General features: G+C 54.1%; 8 protein-coding genes across 8 annotated transcripts; 4 read left to right on the top strand and 4 right to left on the bottom strand.

Annotated features, from left to right (window-relative positions):
• Nucleotides 1–2439: 2439 nt before the first annotated feature.
• On the top strand, nt 2440–4923 carry HER10_EVM0007189 (AMP-binding enzyme; the record flags this gene model as incomplete). The annotated part of the gene is made up of 6 exons (XM_035476753.1): nt 2440–2912; nt 2988–3223; nt 3287–3652; nt 3721–3978; nt 4036–4198; nt 4253–4923. The coding sequence occupies exons 1-6, from the start codon at nt 2870–2872 to the stop codon at nt 4921–4923; spliced, it is 1737 nt and encodes a 578-aa protein (XP_035332845.1). The 5' UTR covers nt 2440–2869.
• A 1879-nt stretch (nt 4924–6802) lies between these two features.
• On the top strand, nt 6803–7996 carry HER10_EVM0009976 (uncharacterized protein; the record flags this gene model as incomplete). The annotated part of the gene is made up of 2 exons (XM_035479446.1): nt 6803–7103; nt 7168–7996. The coding sequence occupies exons 1-2, from the start codon at nt 6874–6876 to the stop codon at nt 7994–7996; spliced, it is 1059 nt and encodes a 352-aa protein (XP_035333178.1). The 5' UTR covers nt 6803–6873.
• A 1967-nt stretch (nt 7997–9963) lies between these two features.
• Nucleotides 9964–10793, bottom strand: HER10_EVM0009452 (uncharacterized protein; the record flags this gene model as incomplete). Its single annotated transcript, XM_035478938.1, has 3 exons — nt 9964–10277; nt 10347–10694; nt 10757–10793. The coding sequence occupies 3 exons, from the start codon at nt 10791–10793 to the stop codon at nt 9964–9966; spliced, it is 699 nt and encodes a 232-aa protein (XP_035333115.1).
• Nucleotides 10794–11727: 934 nt separating this feature from the next.
• On the bottom strand, nt 11728–13970 carry HER10_EVM0005465 (nonsense-mediated mRNA decay protein 1; the record flags this gene model as incomplete). Its single annotated transcript, XM_035475081.1, has 3 exons — nt 11728–11760; nt 11823–12304; nt 12356–13970. 3 exons carry the CDS (start codon nt 13968–13970, stop codon nt 11728–11730), a joined length of 2130 nt encoding a protein of 709 aa, XP_035332629.1.
• Nucleotides 13971–16763: 2793 nt separating this feature from the next.
• HER10_EVM0012952 (uncharacterized protein) lies at nt 16764–19686 on the top strand. The gene is made up of 2 exons (XM_035482326.1): nt 16764–18897; nt 18949–19686. The coding sequence occupies exons 1-2, from the start codon at nt 17102–17104 to the stop codon at nt 19226–19228; spliced, it is 2076 nt and encodes a 691-aa protein (XP_035333567.1). The 5' UTR covers nt 16764–17101; the 3' UTR covers nt 19229–19686.
• Nucleotides 19687–19708: 22 nt separating this feature from the next.
• HER10_EVM0009879 (exosome complex exonuclease RRP40) lies at nt 19709–20638 on the bottom strand (the record flags this gene model as incomplete). Its single annotated transcript, XM_035479351.1, has 2 exons — nt 20304–20638; nt 19709–20239 (listed from the first exon to the last, which is right to left on the bottom strand). The coding sequence occupies exons 1-2, from the start codon at nt 20499–20501 to the stop codon at nt 19709–19711; spliced, it is 729 nt and encodes a 242-aa protein (XP_035333163.1). The 5' UTR covers nt 20502–20638.
• Nucleotides 20639–20872: 234 nt separating this feature from the next.
• HER10_EVM0007707 (hsp70-like protein) lies at nt 20873–23174 on the top strand. The gene is made up of 3 exons (XM_035477253.1): nt 20873–21192; nt 21272–21398; nt 21483–23174. Exons 1-3 carry the CDS (start codon nt 21060–21062, stop codon nt 22900–22902), a joined length of 1680 nt encoding a protein of 559 aa, XP_035332909.1. The 5' UTR covers nt 20873–21059; the 3' UTR covers nt 22903–23174.
• Nucleotides 23175–23293: 119 nt separating this feature from the next.
• HER10_EVM0009192 (uncharacterized protein) lies at nt 23294–26414 on the bottom strand. The gene is made up of 4 exons (XM_035483087.1): nt 25165–26414; nt 25017–25040; nt 24336–24945; nt 23294–24266 (listed from the first exon to the last, which is right to left on the bottom strand). Exons 1-4 carry the CDS (start codon nt 25225–25227, stop codon nt 23497–23499), a joined length of 1467 nt encoding a protein of 488 aa, XP_035333086.1. The 5' UTR covers nt 25228–26414; the 3' UTR covers nt 23294–23496.
• Between the last annotated feature and the right edge of the window lie 989 nt (nt 26415–27403).

The raw sequence follows: 27403 nt of genomic DNA, 5'->3' as shown, positions 1-27403 counted from the left end.
GTAGATTCGGAAGGTGCAGGTGATCCGTTTCCCAAAACAAATATTTTTCGTCTTAGTCTAAGCCTTAGAGGAGACGGAAGAGACAGGAGCAACCGAGTTCTCATGCAAGGCAGATGAGGAGTGTTATGAAAGGTTCTACAAGTCTCTCGTCGTTTCGAGCATACGGTTGTTTCAGCTCTTAATCATCAACATCTGGTTCCTTGTTGGGAGAGCGAGTTTAAGCACCAGTCGTTTATGGTGTTTGTCAATTGTAAAGTCGAAAGGAGAAATCCACCGAGTCAATTTACGTCTGAGCATCCAGTGCCTCGGAGTGATGAATAGCGCGTGACATGCAGTACGCTGGCATGAGAGAGACTGGCTTAGCCATTAATAGCATCTAGCAAGGTGATGTCTTTAGACGGCTATTAGATAAATATTTCTGCTGGCCAAGAGCAACGCTTGTAGGGCATTTGTGATCAAAAGCTGAGTTTATGTTCAACAAACTCCCGATGTTAGACCTTCCAGATTGGAAGTTCCAGAGTGGAAGAAATCTTGCTAGTAGCGGCTTTCCTATGCTGCCAAGTCCGGCAAAAATAGTAGCTTGCTATTGAATAATGACTTGAGAAATGACTTCCTACCTTGAGACCCTCTACTCCTGGTCAGATAGAGACTGTGCCAAGGTAATTGATGCTGTCATTGAGCCGAAGACAGTTGGCTTCAAATTCGAAGCTTTGGCAAAGGCAACTGTAGTGGATGATGGAGGGGGCTCGCTCGCACCTTCGGGGGTAAAAGAAAGGTTGAAAGACTACAAGGCTCCCGTTTCAGGTATTGAGTTCCAGTCATATGAGGAAGGTGGGCAAAGCCTCTAGGGAATGTGATATATACTGTTGATACGATACGGGGCTCAAAATGAGGGGCCGTTTGTGAGAACCTTCGGTGACAAGGCGGACAGAGGCATCCAATGTCCAACAAACCAGTCTCACCGACTCAGACAGATTGAGTGGGAACGACGGACGCATATAACTTCAGATTGGAAGAACGGATGAGTTCTGACCAAGCCCTCTTTCTCATCTATTCCACTTTCGCGAAGTAGAAGCAAACGCTGGCTTTGTCTGTGGACATATGGTATGGGACGCATGGAAGACAGGTGTTCAAGTAATATCTATGTGAGGCTGCCACGCTTGGAGTCGAGACTGCCTCATTGGCAAGTGTCAAGGTAGAGAAGCATGATGCAGTGAAGACCATACCTTTGAGGGACATTGCGATCTAGAGGGAAGTGGGATCATTTGAGACAACACATGCCGAGACAGGTTCTCGTCAACTTAATGAGGTGATATACCACCGAAATGTATCATTGTTTCTAGCGCGAAGTGATGGTGGCTTAAACAATGCCATCCCGCAACAAAGAGTAATGGCACATGTGGACGGCCTGAGGGAAGTAAAGCCATCTGGCCAGGCTTTCATCACTCGGTGAAGTCCCCGGCAAAGTCCCCAGCCAGCAGCAGTATTCTGTTGACCAAAATCTGACTAAACAACGGCTGCTTATTGTATGCCCCACTATTGACTGTGTGTGCAACTGTCACTGAGGCTCCCTTGCCGACCTTATGTATCGCGCGCTGTTGCTACCGGCGAATAAATACTTGCTAGTGACCAGATCATTCTTCCCGGCGACCTGATGCAGTGTTGGAAAAGGTAACACAGCCGTTCCCAGTCGACAGTCAACCTGAGAGGATTCATGGCGGTCGTCTGACGCGGAGGTCGGCGGGCAACAGAGGCAGAAGCCACGACCCACTCTGTGACATTCGGTGGAGGTTGAGAATCCGGGGCGGGAGTGAGATTCCGCGCCGGAGATCTAATGAATTGACTTCCGGGGTGCGACTGGGGCTGCGGGCCTAGAGACCTGGCCAATCTGGCCGGCAAAAGATGAGTGTTTGCTTTGTCATCGGAAGAATCTCGGTTGGTCGGAATTGTTTTTACCTTGGTAATTCGGTTCTCTGCTTGCTGACATAACGAAACGGGCGACCACCAAATACCAAATCGCCAACCAAGGCACACAGGAGCCGGCTGGCCTCTAGCCCTTTGCAGCCGGTTAACCCACAGCCAGTGGCTGCTCGGCCAAATTCTGGGCCCCTGGACCCCTTGGAATCGACGGGGGTCATGAGTAGCGAAGGTTCAGCGACGTGAAGCTCAGAGAATGGGCGAGCCAATCTAGCGACTGGGGTAAGGTGTGGGCGCTACCGCCATCGGCTGCTGGCAACGGATCTTGTCCAAGGTCAGCCACAGTTAACGTCCTAACAATTGGAGGAGTAGATGCCCATGGCTGGATCTACACCAAATGACGCGGGCGGATACGCGGAATGACTCGACCTCCTGGAGAGTGCGGGAAGATACCGCACTATCTGTTGCTCTCTGCCGAGGTGTGACAAGTACGTGGGGAGAAATGCGGAGAAGTGGGGGAAGCTATGCTTCTCCAAGTCTTGGTTTTTGCTCCTTCTGGCTGTGAGGAGGAGCAGACACGCAGAGCACCAGGGACGAAGAGACCAGGGGAGGGCCCGGTCACCGGGGGCACAGAGGCGCAACGCAATAGAGAGATCTAAACTCTGTTCCCGCTCCGGTCGGTCCCCTTCGCTGTCAGTTTTCCTCTCGAACCAAACCGCTTGCTCGGCAATTGAGCTTCAGCTATCCACCGAGCCTCGTGCGCAGCTTGACATCATTCAAAAAGTCCGAACCTCCCCCGAACCTTTTTCTTTCTCAACGACGCTTCACACCTCTCAACGACGGACCTTCTTCGCGCGCAAAGCTTCTGGGACACGACCTTGAACGCGTGAACACCAAGCTTCTCACATATCCTCTCTCTATTTCGATTCGTCTCTCCCCTTCGTTGCCCAAGATGGTCTTCACTTCACCAAACTGGGTTCCTCAATTGCCCATTGGTAGGATATTCCCCTTCGGGCCCTCGGGCCTCGCCCAACAATCTGCCGCGACCAGCGCTCACTGAAACACCACAGATCCTCCGGATTCAATCACAATCCAAGAATTCATGAGCAATGAGAGGTACGGTCGCTATGCCCTCAAGGATTCCAGAAGCCCGTACACCTGCGGCCTCACCGGCAAGTCATACTCGGCTATCGAGGTGAGGGAGCGAACAGACTTGTTGGCGAGAGGTATCTCCAAGAAGCTCGAGTTCGCACCAAACGAGGGCACCGAATGGGAGAAGGTCGTCTGCCTCTTCTCTCTCAACACAGTGAGTAGCAATGGTGCCCAAGTAACCCCGCGTCTTCCTACGGGACTAAAAAGTAGTGCGTAGATCGATTACATCCCCTTCACCCATGCCATGCACCGTTTGTCCGGCATCGTCACTCCCGCTAGCGCCGCTTATTCAGCTCAAGAGTTGGAGCACCAGCTGCGGTCGTCCAATTCGAAAGCTCTCTTTACCTGCATCCCGTTGCTTGAAACCGCGCTCAAGGCCGCGAAGGGCGCCAACATCCCCGAGGACCGCATCTTTTTGCTGCCGGTACCGGGCGCCGATCAAAAAACACCCTATGTCACTATCGATGACTTGATTCAAGAGGGCAAGTCTCTGCCGGAGCTGGAGCCTCTCAAGTGGGTCAAGGGACAGGGAGCACGCCAGGTTGCTTTCCTATGCTACTCGAGCGGCACCTCGGGTTTGCCTGTGAGTAACTCCAGGTCTAAGAGACTATCGCAACGTATGTCGAGGTTCGTAGGCTGACTTGGCTACAGAAAGCTGTTATGATCTCACACAGGAACGTCATCGCCAACGTCCTGCAATTCACAACATACGAAACAGTCGCGAGGAGAAAGCTTGGCGTTAGGACACAAGCGACCCTCGGTCTTCTCCCCTTTAGTCACATTTACGGCCTGGTCGTCATTGCTCACTGCGGCACGTGGCGCGGCGACGGCATCATTGTCCTGCCGAAGTTTGAGCTGAAGCAGTTCCTCGACGCCGTGCAGCGCTTCAAGATCAACTGCCTCCCCGTTGTAAGTTCCCATTGGCGGCATTGCAAGCAACCTATGTACATCTTCTAACACACGCAGGTCCCGCCAATCGTCATTCAAGTCATCCGCAACCAAGATCTCTGCAACAAGTACGACCTTACCAATGTGCGCTGGGTATACACAGGTGCAGCGCCGCTTGGCGCGGAAACCGTGGAGGATCTTAAGAAGCAATACCCCAAGTGGCACGTGGGCCAAGGATACGGTAAGCTTTCGTTTTGCACCATTTGCTTGGCCGTGTTTACTAAAACAAATCCAGGCATGACCGAGACCAGCACTGTCGTCTGCACAACCTCCGAGATCGACATCGACGTCGGATCATCAGGCTCTCTCGTCCCTGGTGCGCGCGGCAAGATTGTCGACCCCACGACAGGCGCCGAGATCACAGAGTACAACACCCCCGGCGAGCTCCTGGTGCAGTCACCCTCCGTCGTACTGGGCTACCTGCACAACGAAAAGGCCAACGCCGAGACGTTTGTATGGCACGAAGACGGCCGCTGGATCAAGACGGGCGACGAGGTCCTCGTCCGCAAGTCCGCCGAGGGCAACGAGCACCTCGTCATCGTCGACCGCATCAAGGAGCTCATCAAGGTCAAGGGCCACCAGGTCGCGCCCGCCGAGCTCGAGGCCCACCTGCTCACCCACCCGGCCGTGTCCGACACGGCCGTCATCCAGGTGCCCGACGAGCGCGCCGGCGAGGTGCCCAAGGCGTACGTCGTCCGCGCCGCCGCCTACGCCTCCAAGCCCGAGGCCGAGGTGTCGGCCGAGATTTGCAAGTACGTCGAGGAGCACAAGGCGCGGCACAAGTGGCTCAAGGGCGGCGTCGAGTTTGTCGACGTCATTCCCAAGAGCCCCAGCGGCAAGATTCTGCGCCGTCTGCTCCGCGACCGCGAAAAGGAAGCCAGGAGATCCAAGGGTGCCAAGCTTTGAGATATATGTACTTGTGTATGTATATATGAACTACCTATGGGGAGTACGAGATTTGGGTCTAGTGTTTAGAAGGGTTGGATTGATGTGATGCTGGGTATTAGATGATCGTTCGGTTATGTGTGCGTTAATCGTTATGCCTACGAAATGCACGAAATGCTTATATTTAGCGTCTTCTGTACATCAAAATGCTGTCGTTTGGCTGAATACGAGTTCAGACAGGTCGGTTCCGAAACGAATGACGTCTGAGCCCCTGTGGTCGTTGGAAAGTAAGCGAATTAGTGTCGAAGAAACATGTGTCATGTTTGGCTTCCGTCCTGAGTTCCTTCAAGTAACTTCCATGACTACGAACCCCCCGATTCCTGAAGCATGTTGTTCACCCTACTATCATTCAGCATTTGGTGCAAACTTTATACAAGCGACCATAAGTCTTGTGTTCCTCGTACCTAGAAGAGCCACTAGAGACCCAGAGTCAACGATCTTGACTTGCCAAACCCACATCGGCGGTTAATCCCCCTCAAAGAGCCTCAAGGCTTAGTCGCACTTAAGCATCTCTTAGCGCAACCAGGGATCCAAAACAACCTGCGGATACCAAGCCTCCCAACGTCGCAGAAACCCCATCAAACAGGCCCCCGCCTCTTAGTGGTGGAACTGGAATTTTTGGAAATCTCCATGGAAGCATTTCACCGTGGCAAAACAAACCTATTCATTCGCTGTCGCACGGGGGAAGATCAGGGAAATAAAAATCTGTAATTGTCAATTGACGGTCGCCTCCCGAGTGGGAGAACGTTCCCCGAACCGGGGTCTGAAGCGACAAGCCCCGAGCGGGTGTGCCTTGCGGCTTCGCAGGGGTGGACCCGGGCGCCCGGGGTCGGTTTCGAGTTTCTGCTGCAAAGTGCAGGCCGGACGACAAAGAACCTCAAACGCTCTGCGACACCTTGTTGTTGAACTCGAACTTGGTGCCCTGGATGGCTCTGCTCCCGAGTCGGGAGACGCAGCGCCAAGCGAAACCGTCGTCGAGCCTCTCGCTGGCAATCCATCCCTTTTCATACTTCGTACACGCACTTTTGGTTGCGTAGGCCCAGAGAGGCGCTCTTTTGGGTGATAACTGTCCCGGACAACCTAGTTCCATGTCGAACTGATTGACCAGTCATGTATTCCCCTTTGCTCCCTGGCACATTGAAGATCAAAAGCCACTCCCGTCTTCTAAGTCCTTGACTACGGAGTAATGACCAACTCGACTACTAGCCAGAAGGGGGCGATCAGACCCAGACTGACTTGTCCCAACTCTCACACACAACCGAGTCCAGGCGAAACAGAGACAACACAAGCTTATCCCCTCCCTTCTTTTTTCGTCTCTCCATTAATGAGATGGTTCGCTTCGCAGATGGCCTGTATGGCTCCCGCCAGCTGGGCTCGCTGGTAGTCTGTAGGGTGGGCTGACCGTTGATGCGCCCTTCTTTCCCCATATTTAGTCTGAAGACGGGGGGCGCTCACTTGAGAAGTCGAACCCATGCAGAGGAGCCAAAAGGAGATGGGATAGAGCCAGTCACGATGCTGGTCAGTGCCAGAGCGAAGGGCGAGGGAAAGGAGAGAAGCCGTCGGTTGTCATTCGGACGGCGAGACCGTGAGAGGAGAGGCTATTCAATACCCATGACCACGGGATGGTCGATGCTCATGCAAGCAAACGGTTCTTTAAGATAAACCTAACCTGCCACCCCATCCCCCTTCCTTTTGGGTTTCCCTTCTTCTTCTTCTGATTTTCCTTCCCCGGGTTTCTGGGAAATTCCGAATCTTCGTTTCATACCAAGAATTTTCTTTCCAAAACGATTTGATCTTCGTGGGAGAGCGACGCACCGCAAGCTTGGCAGCTTTTTTTTTTCCCTTCGTATAATTCTGTCTTCTAATTACACAGTCTTCTTCTTCCCTCCTTCTCTTTCGCTTTCGACCAGGATGTTGACCGTCCGCTCCCCCGTCGCCGCCCTCGCGGTGGTCCTCAGCTTGCTGAGTGTCGTCCACGGCGCGCCTCAGCCCCAGAACAGGAAAGGAAACGGGAATCGGGGCGGGAACGGAAACGGCCGCGCCAACAGGCAGACGGCGCAGCAGCAGGCCGCCGCCGTGCCCCAGGGCATCTCGCAAGCTACTGACGGATCCATGATTCTGGACATGACCGCCAACGTCAAGTAAGTCCCGTTGTTCGCCTTCTCCTCTCTTGGGTGGGCATGGACTAACCCTATCTCCTCCCAGCGGCTTCGACCTCCGCTTCAAGATCAGCGGCCCAGCCGAACAATTCACCGCCGCCTCCGGCGTCCCCGGCGCCGCAGCCCAACCCGGCGCCCAAGGCACCCTCGGCCTCAACGTCCTCCTCCACGGCGACGGCGGCCAATCCTTCTTCGACATGCCCAACCAGGGCGTCCAGCAGAACCTCGCCGGCGTCGCCGTCCTCGCCCCGGACCCGAACCTCTTCTGGGGCGGCGGCCAAGGGCTCCAGCGCACCGACGGCGTGGCCCACTCCCAGGCCGTCAACGACCTCGTCCAGAAGACGCTGCCGCAGATGATGGCCTTCAACCAGTCCAACGTCTTCTTCACCGGCGTCTCGGGCGGGTCCCTGATGCTCTCGGGCTTCTTCATGCCCGCGCACATGCAGAATTTCGCCGGTAACGGCGTGCTGCTCAACTGCGGCGGCTTACCCCCGCAGGTCGACGTCGTCGACGCGAAAGCCGTCGCGGGCACGAGGATCCACTTCCAGAGCACGCTGCAGGAGCTCTCTAACTTGCAGGAGGCGATCCCGGCGTCCGTGAAGGCGTACGAGAAGATTGCGACGGACGCGGGGTTGAGTACCGCCCAGGTCAACGCCCAGCAGACGGTCAACAACTCGCCCAACGGCGGGCACTGCGCTTTCGACGAGCAGGGGTTCGTGTCGGGCATTCAGCTGATTGCGAATAACTACGCGGCCATCATGCAGGGCGGTAACGGCGAGGTGCAGGGGATCGGTAATGTCTTGACTGGTGTTACGGGCAACGAGAACTTGCAGTTCACCGGGTCGAGCAGGATGAGGCGAAACATGATCGGTTAAGAAGGACTAAACCTAGTTCAGGCGGCCGGCTTGCGTGAAGCATGATGTTGATACCACGCCCTCTCAGGAAATATTCATAAATTAAAAAATGAGACTCCATTTCAGCTGTTAAATTGGTCTCGAATGAGGGGACCGACCTTCGCTATTACGTTGAAACTCATCTCCAGTGGAAATCAGTGAAAAACAAACCCCTATCTCATCCAAGAACCGGGCTCTCCGGCCTGGCAGAGCTGTTCTTCTCTGTAACCCCTTCAACATGCTGACTACCCGGCACTGAAAGCTCCTGAGCCGCGACTTCGTTTGCAGTCATCTCAGACATAGGGCTCATGGGTGAATTCGGGTACGACCCTTCGAGCTCCATTCGACGCGGGATACAATCCGAATGCAGTTGCGGCTTTTCATATTCCTCTTGGCTGTAGCCACCACCACGAGTACCAATGGCAACACCGGTCGCCATCGACTCCTCTTTATCAACCAGTCGATGCCTTCGTCGTCTGAGAAACCAGAGCGCGCCTAGCAAAAGCATGATGGCCGTGATCACGCCAATGACCGGCCCTGCTATCCATGCCGAGCTGCCTGGTATCGGTCCTGTTATCCCGCTTGGTTAGCATCATTATGGCGTCAATATGGCCGTTCCAGACATCATACCTGAGTCTCCTGTCCCGGGTGTCTTCCCAGTTTCTGTCGAGGATGACGACGGCCATCCGCCGCCTGCCTCACTGCTGTCCGTCGGTTTGAGCTCCGTCGCCGTGATCGTCTGGAGACCTCCCACCACTAGTTCGCCATAAAAGTCTGTAAGGGGTCCCCAGTGCGCGCGGGTGACGACAGTCAATCGTGAAGGTGCGTACGTCCAGTCCGGAGGTTTACCGTTGCAGTAGTCTAGATACTCTTTGAATTTCGGCTCGACGCGTTCAGATATGTACGTTCCTGAATCCCCCACGGTGACATGTAAGCAATTAATACAATCTTCGTACTCTGTCTGAAAGTGCGCGTCCTTGTGGCAGATCAATGGCTGTTTGCCGATTGCCTGGATGTATATGTAGAGGGCATCTAAGACGCAGTGGTGGTCAGTCGCTGACGGCAGTTCACCTCCGAGAGATCGAGAAACCTGTTGAGTGAAATGCATACTTAAACGTTTCATGCATGGTCCCGATGGACTCGTCATAAAATATGCCCTGGCCGAATAGGTCACCATGGATGGTTCTGGCGTAGGGTACGTGGAGGTAGCCCCAATCGTCGATGTGATTATCGGAGCTGGCATTTTCAGTCGACTTGAAGCATTCGATTAAGCCAGGTCGTTGACGTTTCTTTTCTCTTGAGTTTTGTAAGTTATGAGGGTTCCTCCCCCGCAAAAAGGAGCGTCAGACATGGAAGACGCTGACAGCGTCGAGGCACGCCGGACATGCAGCTGACTTTATAGGACTGCGAACGCCACACCATGTCATAGTAATTGGTTCTGCTGCAGAGATGTTTGCCCTTCTTGGCAACGGGTATGAGCCGCTCAACGGGAGTCCGTGATCTCCGGTGCGGCCAGCCCGTAAGCATGATCCCGCAGGCCGAATGGGATGGTGCAAGAGTCTGTGATGGGTGGTAAGCGCCCAATGAGAGCGTACCGTCATGCTGTGTTACTCAACAGGAGTGTGTTTCGTGGTGATGGCTGTACGATGGCTCGTCTTACGTGGCGTCCGGAGTTCTCTGCCCAGTTACCCGTGAAAAGGCACAAAACGATCCTAAAATGGAGGAAATTTGGGCTGGCTGGTGATTTTGGTCGACTTACATCGATGTTTGCTGGACCTTTGAGGACGGCACGGGTAGCTGCGATGCGTATGGAACGAAGACTAACCATGGCTGGAAAGAGTGGCAATACGTTATTCACTTGTTCCTAGGCTGCTCGGCATGCTGCTTCCCTCTACACCTCGTGTACTGTTTCCAGCCATGCCTCGACTGGTTGTGCGTACTCGAACTGCTCAATTACGTTTCTCTGGCATCTCTGCAACGTGGTGGCTGTGCGGGACCAACATTTCTTGTGCAGCAATCTCGTTCGCGCTCATCTCCGGTATGGGATTTGGGTATGACCCCTCGAGTTCTATGGCGGGCTTGGGAGGCAGACTGTCGGAGTGAAGTTGGGCCTTGGTGTACTCGTCGTTTGCTTCGCTCTTGTTCTCAGTAGCTACCTGATTGGCCCTCCGTCTCCTACGTCTGAGAAACCAGAAACCAGTAACAAGAGCAATGACGGCGACACAGCCAATGACCAGACCGGCTACCCATGCTCGATTGGGGGCTGGGGTCGATTCTTATCTTTTGGTTAACGTTGAGGTTTTCTACTAAGACGGTTCAGGCGGTTACGAACCTGTCAAAGTTGATTCTGTTGGTATTACACTCTGCGACGAAGTAGACGAAGAAGGAGTCGAGGTGGCTGGGGCATAATTTATCGGGCCCGTTGTTGTCTTCGTCAGAGTCACCAGTTTAACGTCACCATTGAGGTTTGTGATGGTAGCGGCGTACGTGACCGTCTGTACCTGGTTGCAGAAGTCCAGATATTGTTGAAACTCGGGCCCAAGATCCTCAAAACTGGTCGAATTCTTGCTATTAACTCCAATACAAACCTGACAATCTATGAGATCTTTCGCAAAGGGCGACACGATGTTGCACAAGGAAGGGTCTTTCCCGACTCCTTGCGCCTCAATATAGGCATCGTCTGTGTACAAATATTGTCAGTTGTGTGGCGGACATCGGTGAGGGTGGAGGAAAAATACTCACTACATTGAGCAAAACATACAGCTGGAACGCTGGTCATGGTTCATTGACGGCGGTTGTGTGCGGCCGATTGAAGTCGACAATCGGTGATGATGCCTGGGCGAATCGCGGCGATGTTGCAACCGAATCTGTCACCTAATCTTCATCGAAAGAGATCAATCGATACTATCTCAATGTGCGGTTGATAAGGTGGGAAAGACTCCCTTCTCATCTTCTGTGGGGGAACTGACCGGTACCAGTTACTTTATACGGGTGCACGCTTCTCGAGCGGAGGAAGGGCACTCTGCAGTTGCCTATCTTCTTGGCAAGCCTTTTCAGCTGCTCTTTTAAGATACAATGACAATGGCCTGCCGATCGTTCTAAGCCAATGATCCTATTACACTACTCAAAAGATCAGGCTGTAGACTGGGATAGAACAGGATCAGGCATGGCAAATGCTGTGACACCCAAAGGCAGCTCACACTGGTGATGGTTCCCGCATGGCGATCGGTTTGGTCGGTCCGGTCTCCATTGGGTGTTAACATCTTCTCGTAATTGGTTCCGAAAGGATATCATTGGCAATGAGCCATGTCCTAGACGCACTCCTCGTTATTCCGCAGCCTGCTTAATGTGGCTTGGCTGCTACCGCCTCGGGACTGACTTGGCCGAATCGAGATCAGGCTGCACTATCATAGATAGTCGAGTAGCCCGCGGTGTCATCAAATGTCTTCCAAAGTTTACTGCAATTATCTCATTCTCGGGCTCTCTCTGTGGCAGTATCTATCCTCCAAGCTAACATTCCACAAGCTGCGGTAACGGGGACATCGTCCGCTACCTGTTCCAAACTCCACAGTCAATCAACCACCTCAAACGCACAGCCATTTGTTCAACCGAAATAGTGAAGCTGACCGTTTTTGCGACAATGATCATAGACCTTTGTAGTCCATTCGGCATCATGCTGTTGCTGATTACGGTCCCGCTTCTTCGTCATGCCCTCATGCATCAGAATCATCTCTCCAACTCGAGCTCTAGACAACATCACACACAGACGCTTTGGGTCGTCGAGGAAGCCAGCGCTTCTCGTCCTAACCGTATCAACAAAGACAAAGTCTGCCTCGTGCCCTTGAGCAGAGTCCACAGTGCGGGCCTCGAGAGCATTGAAGCGCAGCTCCACATCCATCCTTCCCCGGAAGTGGGGCGGAAGAGTCTTGATGAACTGTTTATACCGGATCAAAGCAGCCTTGTACGGCGTGATAATGAGGATTCGTCCAGGTTGGTCAGGCTTGTCAACCTGTTTGAATTCCGGGTGTCTGAGCAGTTCATGACAGCGCTGCTTAATGAAATTCTCGTGAACTTGATTGTAGAAGCTCGACCGGTCTTTCATCTCCTTGGAGTACCGTAGGTTGAGCAGGATTCGAGGGACAGTACATTCCTGGCCCCTGGTGAATTGCCCGAGCCATTTTTGCATGTGGCGTACGGGGTCGGAGAAACGCTCAGCTTCGGGAATTCCTGAAGTCAATTGTCCATCATAGAACAAATCCGATGCCAATACTTGGAGGTCTCCGTACATTCCTGGATGTCTTTAGCAGTGTAGTCATACGAACAATATATCACGGTACTTACGGTGACTGATAAGCAGTTTGCTCTTCAGAGCCCCGGCAAGATCCGCTCTTTCCATGGTGCTTATCATGAGCTGCTTTGCATAGATGTTCTCCTTCTCCATGCCCTTGCCGCCTTCAACGAAGGGTCTGGTTTGTCTGGTATCGCCGGTGAGAATGAACGCACAGGGCGAATACAGTGCAATCGGGATGAGGGTTGTAAGTTCTCTGGCATGAGCAGCTTCATCAAGGAACACAATGTCTGGATGAAAGTTCTTGCTCAGGTATCCAGACGCGCCAACAGGAGTTGTGGCGATGAAATCGGCGTCTGCAATCACGGAGAGATAGAGTCTAGCCACACGATTCTTGAGCTCTCTTGCCGTCTTCTTGGTCTTGACAGCACCGTTCTCGAGCTTTTCGAGAATCTTTGTCAAAGACTTGTACCGGGTTCTGTCAGCGTCGTACCTCTTCCACGCAACTTCGTCAAGGGATGGCGCTCGATCGCCACCACGGGCTTCGTTGGTAGAATGAGTAGCGTGCGGTAGACCGACAGAAGCACGAGCTTGTCTGAGGAATCCGGCGGTGAAATCAGGCTCGTCATCTTCGCTTGCCGAGGGTGTTGGATGAAGCTTTGCACTGCTTCGCATCTCGCGAGCGCAACCTCGAACCCTAATCACTGACTTGTTGATGCCGGCTTTTTTCAACGTTGAGTACACTCTGTCTGCAGCATCATCGCAGGGGTAGTTGACGTCAAGAAGATAAAGAATCTTCACCTGCTTGCGTATCTTCTTCCCGTCATCGCGCACGAGTTTGCGAGAATGAGAGACAGCCATGGCGGAGATGAAGGCGTTCAATGCCGTCTTTCCAGCACCAGGACAACCGAGGATGATCGCTAGTCCTGCCGGAATCCGACGAAGTTGCTCATAGACATTCTTGTGGTCTGCATTGAGTCGGCTATAGACCGACTGCAGGTACGCGTTGGAATGGCTAGCAGGGTTGTCCATATGTGGGATCTTGTCGAACATGTTGATGTAGAAACTTGGCTGTTTCCGGAAGTCCAATAAGTACTCGAAGGTTCCGATGGTGTTTTCCGACAGTTCGTTTCCCTCCTTCTTCGGCTGAGTCAAGATGCTCAACGCCGTCAATTCAGCTTCATACGTCACAGGATTCTGGTCAATCCGAAGGCTAATCTCGGTGGCATTTTGCAAGCTGAGAGGCGTTGGCCCGAAGCCGAAATTCAGGTCATGTCTCACGGCGATGGAGAAGAGCGGGTGGTACTGCTGCTTCGTGATAGGGTCGGCAACGTAGTCCATGGTAACGTTGAAAGCGGCCAGCAACGAATATTGGTTCATCCCCGGGATTGTCTCGTATGGGTTGGGAATGCGCTGTGCGGAGAGAGTTCCAGGGTTGTATTTTTTGCCCTTGCAAACAAAATCCCGCTTGAATGAGATGCTGCACATGTCGCCTTCGTCAGGGAAATGGCGTTCCGGTGTCGATGGTAGTTCGGCGAGCACAATCCACTTCTTCTGCAGATCCGACTCGATGAGTGAATAAGGCCCCGGCACAGGAGCAATCACCCAAGCGTATCTGGCTTCAGGCGCTTCATTGAACCTTTTGATAGCAGAGGCCTCGTTCGCCATCTCTATGATGGTTCCTTCGCGATGAACGCGAGCGAATTCGTGGGCGCTATTGAACGAGTGAACCATCCGGCGGCCACAATCTCTGTCGGAGAGCTCCAGCTAGTGGAATTAGTTCCAGGAAGGCAAACACAGGTATGGAATCAAGAGAGAAGACCTACAACATTCTGTGGCGTGGGGGACATATGACTGCCTTTCGCTGTGAGGGACGCGTGAACATCGTCGATAGGCCCGTAGCCAACATTCCACGTCGCGAAGAGCATCTGAATTTTGTCAGCGGGAGTTCTTTGACGGCAACGCAAGCGTTAGAAAATATTACCTTGGTATGTTGGCGGCCGAAGTATTGTCGCGAGGATTGAAGAAGGTGAGAAGTTGAAGTACTCAACCAGCATGGACTGTGGGCAGTTTTCTAGTAGATGTCGTCGACGACCTGACGGGAGTGATGGAAGTAAGTAAGGGAAAGGCAGGAAGGTAAGGTAGGTGCCGCTGACCTTTTCAAAAGAGGCAGTAGCGACCTGCCTACCTGCCTGCCTAAGGTACCTTGGGTGGAAGTTGAGGTTGGGCCCACCTTCCGTCAGTGAATCAGCGGTGATTCACGTCAAGTGAATACGACTGCGCTTCTTAGAGTATTGCAGATATTTGGGCAGAATGAACAAGGGAATGAAAGCCGAGGGCAACGTTACTTATCCAGAGTGATATTGAGAATTGGGAAATGGGACGCTCCATAAGCTTTGGGGAGAGGAACAGATCGAGGCCCTGTACACACAACAACATGAATGGGCAGGTATAGTCTTCTTGGGTGTAAGGCTTGAATAATTCGAACCATGGATGCTTGACCAAAACTCCGGTTCTGGTCATAACTAGAAGGACTGGGCTAGGAAGATCAGATACTGGCCAACAGAATGATCGATATTACTCTGAAGAAAGCTGATTAGTGATGTCTATTTGGCAAATAGAGTTAAATCAACTGCAAGGATATCAAGTTAAAGTAGACATGATCACTAAGATACTATAATGTTGAGGGGCCTATTGTTGTATGCGGCTCTTCGGAATGAGCTGCTGTCAACCTATAGAAAGATACTGGCTGCGTATTAGAGTACGGATATCCAGGCAGTAACCATTCAAGTCATGACAAAAAAACGCAAGCAGGATGTGAAATGTTGCGCTACGAACTGCTCTTCCCTCCCGTGGCTTGGGATTAGATTGAAGTAAGGAAGGTGACAGATGTTGAAAGATATCTAGAATGTATGATAATTGCAGGATACTGATGAGGAGCTTCACCATCATGCCTCGAGTATTGCCTGGGGCACACCAAAGTCCATCAAGCAACCCTCGTAAGTGATACGAATATGCGTCCAAGTGATTCGCTCATTCATCGCTTGGTCGGTCATGTCGTGTAGTTGAAGTCGGACGTGTGGAGGTATGTGGGGGTTTCCGAGGTTGGCAATTTCGACATCGGTACCTTGCCTCGGTGAAGCAGACTCTGGGCTGACCACTATGTCTGAACTACCGAGAGCTGTCTATCGACACTTCAAAAGGCAGCACGTCATCTTGAAAATGTGTTAGCCGTAGAGATATCAAATGCCAAGCATGTTTTGATTCTTGCGATGATTGTTCATCCTGGTTGAGCACAATGATTGCCCTTGTCATATCGTAGGCATCTCACCGTCGGCGGAAAGTAACCGCTGGACCGGGTCTCGTGGGCTAAAATAGCCCAAGACCTTGTCGCAGAATTAGCACCAATTCGAGCATGCAGGATCGGGATCCGCCACGACAGGGGTTCAATAGACACCAGGAGCAGGTCCCTGGAATATTTTCCCCAGTGCCCAGGCAGAGGAGCAGGTTCAGCCGGGGCGCAAGGGTGATGCTGTCAGTCGCTGGAACGTAAACGCAGCACGCCGAAGTGCGGCACGAGCTTGGTTGTTATGCCGTCCAATGCCGCATCGGCAAGATGGCTGTTTCCCTTACTTATGTAGCCTAAGGTAGCTTTGGAAAAGAGCATTGAAGGATGAAACCAGTCAACGTCAGACGCCCGACCCGACGTCAATGTGAGCGAATTTGTGTGCGGACTCTGGCGCCGGCACGTCGGTTTGACGGATTGAGATCATCTCCGCTGGCAGTCCTTGCCGACCTGAAAGTTCCTGAAAGTTCCTAACGGTGATGGAGATCTACCCCACCAGCCTACTAAGTAAGGGCTTCTTTCCTTTCCATACGACCCAGCAAACAGGGGCAGAGGCACGAGGTGGCCGCCCCCCCATCGCTGGCCGCGGGAATAGATAGGGACCAGTAACTGGTCACTGGTTAGTGGTGGCGGCGAAACGGCGCGAATGATGGAGCGTTGCCATTCTTGTTCCGGGAAATGGGCCCAGCTTGTCGGGCGGTCGCTGCTAACTTTCGAGTTCAAAGTTCCCAGCGACCAAGACACGGAGACACCAAGGGTCGTGGAGAGGCCGTGTGGCGGGGCAGTGAAGCTTTACGAAAATACGATTGGTCTGTTCCGGCCAAAGCGCCGGCACTGCGGGGCCAAATTTTGATAGCGAGCGACCTGCACGTGGGCGCAATTTTGGTCAAGTTCCGGTATTTCCACACATCGTCACCACCTGATGTAAGCGCTCCAGAAGTCTCCCCTACCTTTCCCTGACTGAGCCACAGTCCAGCCAAAGTACACCCTTAATCTGCAGGTAAACGTGGAGGCGGGAGGCAACCCAGTCCAACCTTCCTTGATCCACAGACTGAGATGCAGCCCACTCCAACTCTCTCTCAGGTCCCCCGTACTCCCGTACTCTCCTGCGCCCGCTTTGCTGAGTGCACCTGCCTCTGGGTGAGGCTGAACTACCAGTACACCGGCCTAATTAATCCAACTGCCCCCATTACGGTGCTGACTTCAACTGCACCTCATCCGCTTCCTCTCTCGTGGGCTCATCGCCATCGCGGCGACTGCTCGTCCACACGCAACGCCGCCTCAGCAAAACGTACCATCTGGACTGCCTTGACCAACAACTCGTCGGCGACGTAACCCCTATAGCTCGCCTTCTCACTTCGCACCCGCTACTGTCGTCGTCTTCCGAGTGTCTCAGGTCTCTTTGGGAGGAGGTTCATGTGGTGCAGCGAGTGCTGACGCGTGGTTGCCGAAAATGGCTCCTCCAGCAGCATCGTCTGAGGGTATTACCGCCCAATCAGACCTTGGCGAATCTGACGACAGTTCATCCTTTTTAAAACGCTCAATTGATATGGACCGGCTGAAGCCAAAACGAGAGATGTTATCCCTCACCAACCGCGCGACACTGGAGCGCCGCTCATTATCAGGAGGAGGGGTTGCTGGAGTCGTTATTGGTGTTATTATCGCCGTCTTCCTCGTCGGTGTCTGCGCCTACCCATTCATCGTTCGGAGGAGAAGAGCTAGGAAACATGGATTGCCCGAACGTCTCGACACGGAAACGACCTTCGTCCCCGGGCCTATGGGGCCTTCTGGACAGGCGCCGGCGCCCGGACCCGGACCCGGAGTCAACAGCCGTCTTTCTTCAAAAGATTCCTTTGGGAACAAGGCCGACACTTTGAGGGGGACAGAGAGACAGTCTACCAAGGATACCGCCCTATCATCTCACAACGGCATCGACCGTCCTCCCAGCGATGAACTGAGCAGCCAGCACCAGCGTGGCTTCACCGGCGACAGTACTCATCCACCTAGTGTCACGACGAGACGCGGCACAACCGAGTACTCTTTTGGACATGCGCCCACATGGAACAGCGAGTCGTCCTATCCATGGACCCCCGTGGGTGTAGAGCTGGTTGCTACTCGAGCCGACGGCATGGACTATACCGAAGCCAATCACGGACACAGCGCGACCTACTACAGCCCAACTATTCCTTCAGAAGCCTTTGGCATGGTCACGCCGCCTCCGACCGACGAGCCTCAAAGTCGCGCACCACTCCCTCGACGATCAAGCTCTCGAGGAAGCTCGTTCAAGCTCAACCTAGCGAGCATGATACGTCGTATGAGCACCAAGGACTCCGCGACCACCCGCTCAAAGGGCCACCCATCACAACCATCGCAGCCCGTTCTTAGCGAAACACTATCAGATTCTCCTACTGAATTTACTGGCCCATCGTTCGGGACCGCTCAGCTGGATTCGCCTATTCACCTACCTGTTAGCCCCATGTCGGAGCCGGAGGATCCTAGCCACGCTTCGGATGTGGAAAAGAAGAGAGCAGTTAAGCCGACCGAATCCCCTCCTGTTCTTCCTCCAGCTGTACCGGCTCCTGGGACTGTAAATCCAATGGACATCATGGCACCATCCAACCCGACAGAGCACAAGTGGAACACGAACCAGCAGCTATTCAATATCGCGCATCCGCCCCCTAAGCCGCCCGTCGAGATTACGAAGCCAGCACCAGAACCGCCGCAAGCATCACAAGCTCTTACACCACAATCACCGGAACAGTCATACGAACAGCAGGAGCAGTATATCCTTCAGCAACAGCAGCAACAGGAACGTCTCCGTCAGCAACAAGAAGCAAATGGACCACCAAAGTTGTATGAGAACGGACAATCCCAGGCGATGAACTGGAACCTCACAAATGGCGGCCATGCGAATGGCGCTATTCCAGATGTACAGATGAACGATGTCGCGCAATTACCTGATCCCACCCACCTCATGCCTGATCAACACAATCAACATAACCAACACTACCTCGATGGCGAAATAACCGACCCATCCGATCACTCGCCGCCGGTAGCTGGGCAAACCAGCTCCGGCCCTTCTTACCAAAGCACGCCAAACACCCAAATCGACAGCAGTCCGTCTCCGCGATCAGACGGCAGCTCGGATATTCGCAATAGCACGTCGCCGTACCCAGGAATGCAGCCGTCTCCTCGAACATTCATTTGTGACGAATGTGGCAGATTTTTCGACCAGGTCCACAAGCTGAAGTAAGTCCAGATGCGTAGAAATTGCTTCGCACATGTTACTGACAGATCTAGTCACCACAAACGATACCACGAGAGGCCTCATGAATGTGCCCATCCGAACTGCGGAAAGAGGTTCGGTACTAAAACACATCTGGACCGTCACATCAACGATAAACACAAGAAGACGAAGAAGTTCCATTGCACCGTCAGCACCTGCCCCTATTCCAAGGCGGGAGGCAAGTCATTCCCGAGAAAGGATAATTGGAGACGGCACATGATGAATATCCACCAAGTCACACCAATGGGCGACCCAGAACCCGACATTGTCGACGAGAATATGGGAGGAACATAGGGTTGGGATTCTTATAAGCTTTTCTACACGCAGAAACAATGCCACCGATTCAGGGGAAAGGGGGCAATATCGCCCTACAGACGAGGCAACGCTTGGGAAGTGGTCTGTCGAAATGACGGACAAGTGACTTGCAAGCGACGACCGCCTTTGCTCTTTGTGAGCATGTAGCAGGGTTGGGGGTGAGTGAGAAGGACCGACCACTTGAATAAGGCACCCTCCCATCACGGATCGGGCCTAGTTACGGGTCTAGGCATCATTCGTTTCGTCGTTGCCTATGAGCAATTCGTTACATACATCATGGTTGCCTCTCGAGGAGGGAGTAAAAATAAGGGGACAACACAGGTACATTCTTTTATCGGGTGCTGCAACAGCAGCAGTCTGGCGTTTGGAGGCTCACGGAGATTGCCGCCAGGGTAAATACTGTAGAAAAAGGCCATAAAAAGCATCACGGGAGGGCGTGTTTGCATAGGAAACCCCTTTTTAACTCAAATCTTTGATTAACGATCTCACAAGCTTCTTCTGCTGATCGATTGTGAGACCACGCTGGTCCGTCTCCTGGATTGCCCTTCCCACCGCGATGATGACTTTGGTACTCTCGCTGTTGACCCAGATCTTGCCATTGCGACCTACGGCCGTCTCGAAGGCCGCGCCCGTGGCGCCCAGCTCCTCGAGCACGACGAGGTCCGTCGTCTTTGGCATGAGCAGGCGCCGCGACATGCCCAGCGAGATGTCGAAGAGCATGCCGCCCACGAGGGGGCCCAGGCCGTCGCTCTTGCCGGTGGATTGGTAGACGCATTCGAGTTCCGGGTCCATGTGCTTGTTGGCCAGCGTGACGCGGGCGTAGACGAGGGCGCCGGCGGCGAGTTGGGGGCGCGTCTTTTTGGAGGCGCCTTCGAAGGAGAGTTGGGGGAGCATGGCTGGTGTTGAATAGTCGGCGAGGAGGACGTAGTAGAGTTCGGCGGCGGTGCGCTGGACGGTGCCGACGACGAGGTCGCCTACGGCGGGGATGTACTATTTGATCATTTGTTAACTTTGAATTTCTGATGTCAGAATTTCTGGGGTGTGTGTATCGTACCCGTCCGCTTGTCTGCTCAACCCATATCGAGTTCTTCTTGCGATCTGTGACGAGCTTGCCGGCGATGGTGGGCACTATTTGCCTGGGAGGAACATGGCGGAGGCCAGGGCCGAGGCGCAGGGGAAGTTTCTGATGCGAGGGGATGAGGGAGTCGTCAATCTCGTCGCCGGGGAGGACGTAAGGGCCGACGGAGGCCATGGTCGAGAGGGTTTTCGTTGTACCGTCGGGAACGATCTTGGGTGGTGATGTTGAATTGAAATTGTCGAAGAGGAGCGAATGCCAAGTACTTTTTTTGCCTTCAATACTGCCGTAGGCTTGCTACTTGATGTCAGCCTTGCAGCAGTAGCAGCGGTCACTGAATGTCGAAAGCTTTGGCGGGGCACGTTGTGTGTGCGGCGGTGGCTCCCTCAGCGAATTGAATTTGATTGGAATACGGCTGATGGGCCATGTGGGGAAAACCAAGGGCCCCACTGCGACTGGACGACAGCGAACGTGGGAATTTTTTTTTTCCCTTGCCCAAAATTTCGCAGTTGGCTTTTGAGAGAGGAACCCCCACCATCCACCGCCCACCACCATTGAAAACATTCCTTTCCTTCGAGATCTCTACTGGAGTTGTGGTACCAAAGGTTCAATAAATACCTACTACCCCCCCTGCTTTTTCTCGACTCCTTATATCGTCGCCTCCTCCCCCTCCACGACGAATATACGCACAAACACATCCGTCTTTCCGGACGCACACACACATACACACACAAAATGGCTACGAACGGTGACTCGCGGCCCGCGCCGGGCGACCGCACCGTCATTGGTATCACCTTTGGCAACTCCAACAGCTCCATCGCATACACCAAGGATGACAAGGCCGAGGTTATGGCCAACGAGGACGGAGGTGAGATCTTTCTTGGGGATGGGAAACACGGCACTGGGGCAATACAAGAGCGAATCGCTGACATATATCACCATGGCAGACCGTCAAATTCCCACCATCCTCTCCTACGTTGACGGAGACGAGTACTACGGACAGCAGGCCAAGGCTTTCCTCATCAGAAACCCCACCAACACGATCGCATACTTCAAGGACTTCCTCGGACAGGAGTATGGCTTTACCCTTTTCCCCATGAAACTCTCCCTCCATCCACCCCCGCCTGGCATCTTGAACTGACAATATCCCACCTACAGCTTCAAGTCCATCGACCCCACCCACAACCACGCCTCTGCCCACCCCCAGGACGTGAACGGCACCGTCTCCTTCTCAGTGAAGGACAAGGAGGACGCCGAGGAGCCCTCCACCGTCTCCGTCCACGAGACCGCCGTGCGCTACATCCGCCGCCTCGTCGGCTCCGCCAGCGACTACCTGGGCCAGAAGGTCACCTCGGCCGTCATCACCGTCCCCACCAACTTCACCGAGAAGCAGAGGGAGGCTCTCGTCGCCGCCGCCAAGGAGGCCGGCCTCGAGGTCCTCCAGGTCATCTCCGACCCCATCGCCGCCGTCCTCGCCTACGACGCCCGCCCCGAGGCCGTCATCGAGGACAAAATTGTCGTCGTCGCCGACCTGGGCGGCACCCGCTCCGACGTGGCCGTCGTCGCCTCCCGCGGCGGCATGTACACCGTCCTCGCCACCGCCCACGACTACGAGTTCTCCGGCTCCCACCTCGACCAGGTCCTCATCGACTACTTCGCCAAGGAGTTCATCAAGAAGCACACCACCGACCCCCGCGAGAACGCCCGCTCCCTCGCCAAGCTCAAGGCCGAGTCCGAGTCCACCAAGCGCGCCCTCTCCCTCAGCAACAACGCCAGCTTCAGCGTCGAGTCCCTCGCCGACGGCGTCGACTTCCAGTCCACCATCAACAGGTTACGCTACGAGATGGTCGCCCGCAAGGTCTTTGACGGCTTCAACCGCCTCGTCGAGGGAGTCGTCAAGAAGGCCGAGCTCGACGTCCTCGACATTGACGAGGTCATCGTCGCCGGCGGCACCGCCCACACCCCGCGCATCGCCTCCAACTTCTCCCAGCTCTTCCCCGAGTCCACAAAGGTCATCGCCCCCTCCACCGTCGCCAACGCCATCAACCCCTCCGAGCTCCTCGCTCGCGGCGCCGCCCTCCAGGCCTCCCTGATCCAGGAGTACGACGCCGAGGACATTGACCAGAGCACCCACGCCGCCGTCACCACCGTCAAGCACATCGCCAACGCCATCGGCGTCGTCGGCGCAAACGACGAGTTCGTCCCCGTCGTCCCCGCCGAGACCGCCGTCCCCGCCCGCCGCACCGTCAAGATCGCCGCCCCCAAGGACGGAGGCGACGTCCTCGTCCGCATCGTCGAGGGCGGCGCCCACATCAAGGTCACCAAGCCCGAGCCCAAGGCTGCCAAGCCCGAGGCCGACGACGAGGACGACTCTGACTTCTCCGACGAGGAGGAGGAGGACATCCGCGAAAAGGTCTGGAAGGTCGGTCCCACCCTCGCCGAGGCCGCCGTCCGCGGCGTCAGCAAGGGCGCCAAGGTCGAGGTCACCATCAACGTCGCCGCCGACTTGGGCGTCACGATCACGGCGAGAGAGGTCGGCGGCAAGGGCGGTGTCCGCGGCACCATCAGCGCTCCTTGAAGTGGGTTATCGTCCCTATATCTGAAAAGAGACCAGTAACGACTTTTGCCTGTGAGGAAGAAAAGACACACGCCATTGAAATGCAAAGAAAACAAAACGGCGAGGCGTAAAAAGAGAGTGATTAGGGATCAGGGGGTAAATAAAAGACGAGCCTTTTGTTTTCCGAAAACCTATCTGTCCCCCCTTTTTTATATAGACATCAATCTTAGGCGGCGGAGGAGTGCAAATGGAAGGGATGAATCAATGCTCATGAACACCCGGAATATAGAGAGAGAGCCCAAAAGGAGTTATAGACAGCGAGCTTTTTTGTAGGCGAGTTAGTCTTGGGGAGAAGAGAAGTAGAAAAACGAAATGCTGTTAATGAATCTTTTTCGTTTTTCCCCTGATGCAAATGCAAGGCTGAAACCACGAGCCGACACTACATACATACGACCCCAAGGATGATGATTGGACAAAAGTTCAAGGGATGAGTATCAGAAAGAACGAGGCATTGCCTATGCAAGAAGATAAAATGTACGCCTGCCCACTAAACACCTAGCTACAAGGGAACGAAGAGCAAAAGCGGTCCTTGAATCACATTGCACTGTCCCCCTTTTATGTGACAGCACCAGGCAACCTCCACGCGACGAGATCATCACGGACGTCAAACTCCTCCAGCTCCCTGTTCCTCCTCGAGCTCTCGCGCCCGCGATCACTACTGCCCATCGTCGGCGCCAGGCTCACCATGCTGCCGCTGCGGCTCCTCGAGCGCCCGTAATCGCGCGCACCGATGCCCCCTCGGTTACCGCCACCACCACCACCACCACCACCTCCAACTCCGAGACGTTGGTCGTCGTCCCGACCCCTGGTTCGGCTATGTGAGCCGCGACGAGCGACGTTGCTCGCGCCGGCGGTACTGCTCGCCGCGTCACCACGGCCTGTAACGATGGTGGCCATGCTCTTAATGCTCCGCAAGCTCCTCATGCTCCTGTCGCTAGAGCCGCTGTTGTTGCGTGAATGATGGCGGTGGCCGTTGTGCAGGCGGTGCAGGTGCAAGTGATCCTGCTGAGGCGGGTCCAGCAGCTGTTGGTGTTGCTGCTGCTGCTTCCGTTCCAATTTGCGAAAGTCCGAGGGTCGGAGGGTGCCGTTCATGCCACCCTCGTCGGAGCTCAGAGAGCCGCCGTTGTCCAGGTCAAAGGTAGCCGTCTTTTTGCCGGTGCGTCCCGTGCGCCCGGCCTGCCACCCGTCGCCGCCGGAAAAGATGTCTTCGATACACTGATCGGCGGGGAGCTCGCCGGGTTGACAGGACCAGGAGGCTGCGAGGGCGCGGCGGTACATGTCCTGCACTTCGGAGGCATCCCTGGATTTCGCCATTGTTGGAAGCTCTTGGGGGAGATGTTAGTACGAGATGGACTGCCATGAAGCGCATACTTAGAAAACAGTGGAAGACTTACGTCCAGCGTCATCTTGCTCAACTGCTTCGCCCGCCATGATGCCGGCAATCCCGCCAAATACGGGTGCAGTTTTCAAAGGAGGCGCAGAGTAGTTCTTGTCGCCATCGAGCTGCACCATCAAAATGCCGATCTTCAATGTGCTGTTGATCTTGCTTTCCTGCATAAGATACCGCCGCACGATGCCATCCTCGACATCTGGATCGTCCAGCACCGGCGCCCTCGTCGACATTGGGCTCTGACTGGTGCCGCTGCTTCGCTTGCGCGAGTGACCGCGGTCGAAGCTAGCGCTCTCTCGGGTAAGGCCATCGCTTTCCTCCACGTACTCGCTGAGGTTGAGCTTGACGATACCGAGAGAGATCTTCTCCTCCCTGCCGCTGCCCGGGAATTGTTGAAGAACCTCGAATTCGACGGGACACTCGGTCAGGTTGTTATTCTTGTCGATGCTGATCCGGATATGGCTGACGACCTTGGAATAGTTATACTCGACCTTGTGATTGGAGATCGGGCATTGCGGAGTGCGGCCGCGGTGCTCGGCGTGAATAGAGTGTGCGAGGTTCCATTTTACTATTGACGTCCCTGATACCAACGGGACGTTGTTCAAGTCGAAGATCTGGAGGAGTTGTCAATAAGAAAGATTCTTCGCCAAGATGCAGCAACTGCCGTGTCAAGAGGGGCTCACACCTTTAGATGTAACTCAAACTTTGGCTGCGTCAAGTAACGTTAGCTCAAAACCGGTTCGCTGAGTGGTCACCAACAACGGCGCACATCCTCCACTTTTGGGGATTGACTTTCCCACGGCAGGATGGTGGGCGCGGAGAGGAGGCATTACCTTTCTGTTCTTATTGACTGTGGGTAGGAAGCCCCCGTTAGCCATGCTCTTTAGGGGACTCATTTTGAGCGAGTGATCCGATCACGCTCAGCGCAACTGATAACGACGGAGACAAGAGTAGAAGCAAAACGAGGCGGGGACCGAAAAGCCCCGGGCCCCAACAAGAGGTGCTTTCAAGGGAGAGACATGGGAATGATGAGATTGTTGGTTACACAGCAAAATCGAATAGAATAGGTAAGGCTGGACGTGACGAGAAAAGGCCACCAAGCTCTCTCTGGGGTTGTCTCAGTGAGATCTCAGCCTTATGTGAGGTACAGGTGAGCGGAGGGCTAGGCAAACCACGTGGTCACAAGGAATGCGTTGGTATGTTTAGGTGAAATAAGGAGAATACAATAAGGACAACAACGCCGGCAAAAAATCAGCTCGACATGGGACGGATGATGGAGGAGAACGAATCGGAGAAAGGAGCAAATAGAGGCTTACTTAAGGAAGCCATGTTTCATGGAAGGCATGGCTGGTTGGGTTCCGTCGGGGCCAGCAAGTTAATAATACCTGCGACCTCTGATGAGGACCGCGCGCCTTCGGAGGTAGGTAGGTAGATACCGTAAGGCATGTAAGACTGCGCGGGCGGGCAGGCAAGCAGACAGCAGTGTGCAAGGGCAGGCAAGGCACACACACAGTCGCAGTCGCAGTTGCAGGCGCGCAGGAAAGTCCAACAACACGAAGAGTCTTGTCCCCTCTTGTCAGCGACGCTCGGTTTCGTTTCGGGACAGCCGGATAATACGGTGCTGGAGGAGCTGTGAGAGGGGCAGAACCACCAGTAGGTACAGCTAATAGATAACGGGATGCTGGTGCCGTGCCGCTGAGTCCAGTCTTCCTGAAATGTCCGCTGAAGGAAAGGCTTAAGATTGCATGCGCGGTCAGCGGCCAATCGCCGTCTACCTGACAGTGCGTCGTCCGTCCGCGGGCGTCGATAGAATGGAAGCTGAGAGCGCGCGAGAGAGATATGGGCTTGAATGTATTGCGGCAGAGCGCAGGGGGTGGTCAGGAATTCGGGGTTCCAGACTGTACGGAGGAGACTGATCCTTCACGGCCGGAATGACTCAGCAAACAGGGGTCTGCTGTCCGTTGATGTCGGAGATATCCAAGACTCGGTACAATTTCTGAAAAGTCAGAGAGTTAGATCGCCGTGAATCAAGTCGTGTTTGTGTGTCGATGTTCTCCCTCCTCTGATGATGAAAGAAAGAGAGTTTGCCTTTGGACAGGGTCGAAGGAATACGTAACTCCGTCAAGTGCCATCTGCCCCAGCATCCTGGGCGTACGGATACCGGAACCGCTATAGCGGCATGTGTCTGGCCCGAGTTCTGCAATGAGCCACAACTGGATCCTCGGGTCCAGCAACTAGCAGCCTGCGCCACAATAGACTTCGTGGTCTTATATGACATTCAGTAGCCCATACATCGTGACAAGTTGCATTTCATGCCTCTTTGAACCGATGTCTTGGATCCATATCGCCAGTGCCTTCTTACCCCGTTGCGTTGTTGTCGCAGTGTTATAGTCATATTATTGCACCTCAGACCTCTCTCAAGGGTGGCTTTACCATCAGTACCCAACCACAAGGAATCCAGTCACTAGAGCACCATCTACAACCTTCCGGTGGCAACTACAAGCCTTCCATATCCGTCCAAGGCCAACACCAACTGGAGGCCACGATAATTCTGCATACTCTTAACCAGATCATTGTTTTCATTCGTGATGCATTCTACCTCAAAAACTCTGCAGTATGCGTACATCGTCCTAAATTTTCTCAATACAATTCACAGCTTGCCGCCGTACTGTCATGTTTCAATTTCGCGATACCTTTAGTAGTACGACCTTGATTTCTTGAAGATCTAGATCGATGCAGTCCAGTCGGCCTCTTACGTAACACCCGCTGACTTCTCGTTAGGCTTCTAACCTCGCGATGTGAGTTAGAGCCATGAGCCACATATCAAGCTTTCTCTGGTCCACTTTCTAGCCTTGCCGGTCTTACTAGCATCCGTTCGCAACGAGTCGACACTTTGCGAAAAGCAGTCAACTCAGTGGCCGTGTTTCCAAGAGACAACCCGGTGGGATCTATGTTGTGGACTTTTTTTCCGGCTTTACGGAGTACAGGCGCAAAAAATTAGCGGGAAATGGCTCTCAAGGAAAATCACGCGATACGGCTTTAATTAAACGTTGCTCATGCTGTTCCTCAAGC

This window comes from Colletotrichum scovillei, assembly GCF_011075155.1.
Source record: "Colletotrichum scovillei strain TJNH1 chromosome Unknown Contig00006, whole genome shotgun sequence".
NCBI lineage: Eukaryota > Fungi > Ascomycota > Sordariomycetes > Glomerellales > Glomerellaceae > Colletotrichum > Colletotrichum scovillei.
Note: the sequence above shows the minus strand (reverse complement) of the source record. Positions and strands in the feature narration are given on the sequence as shown.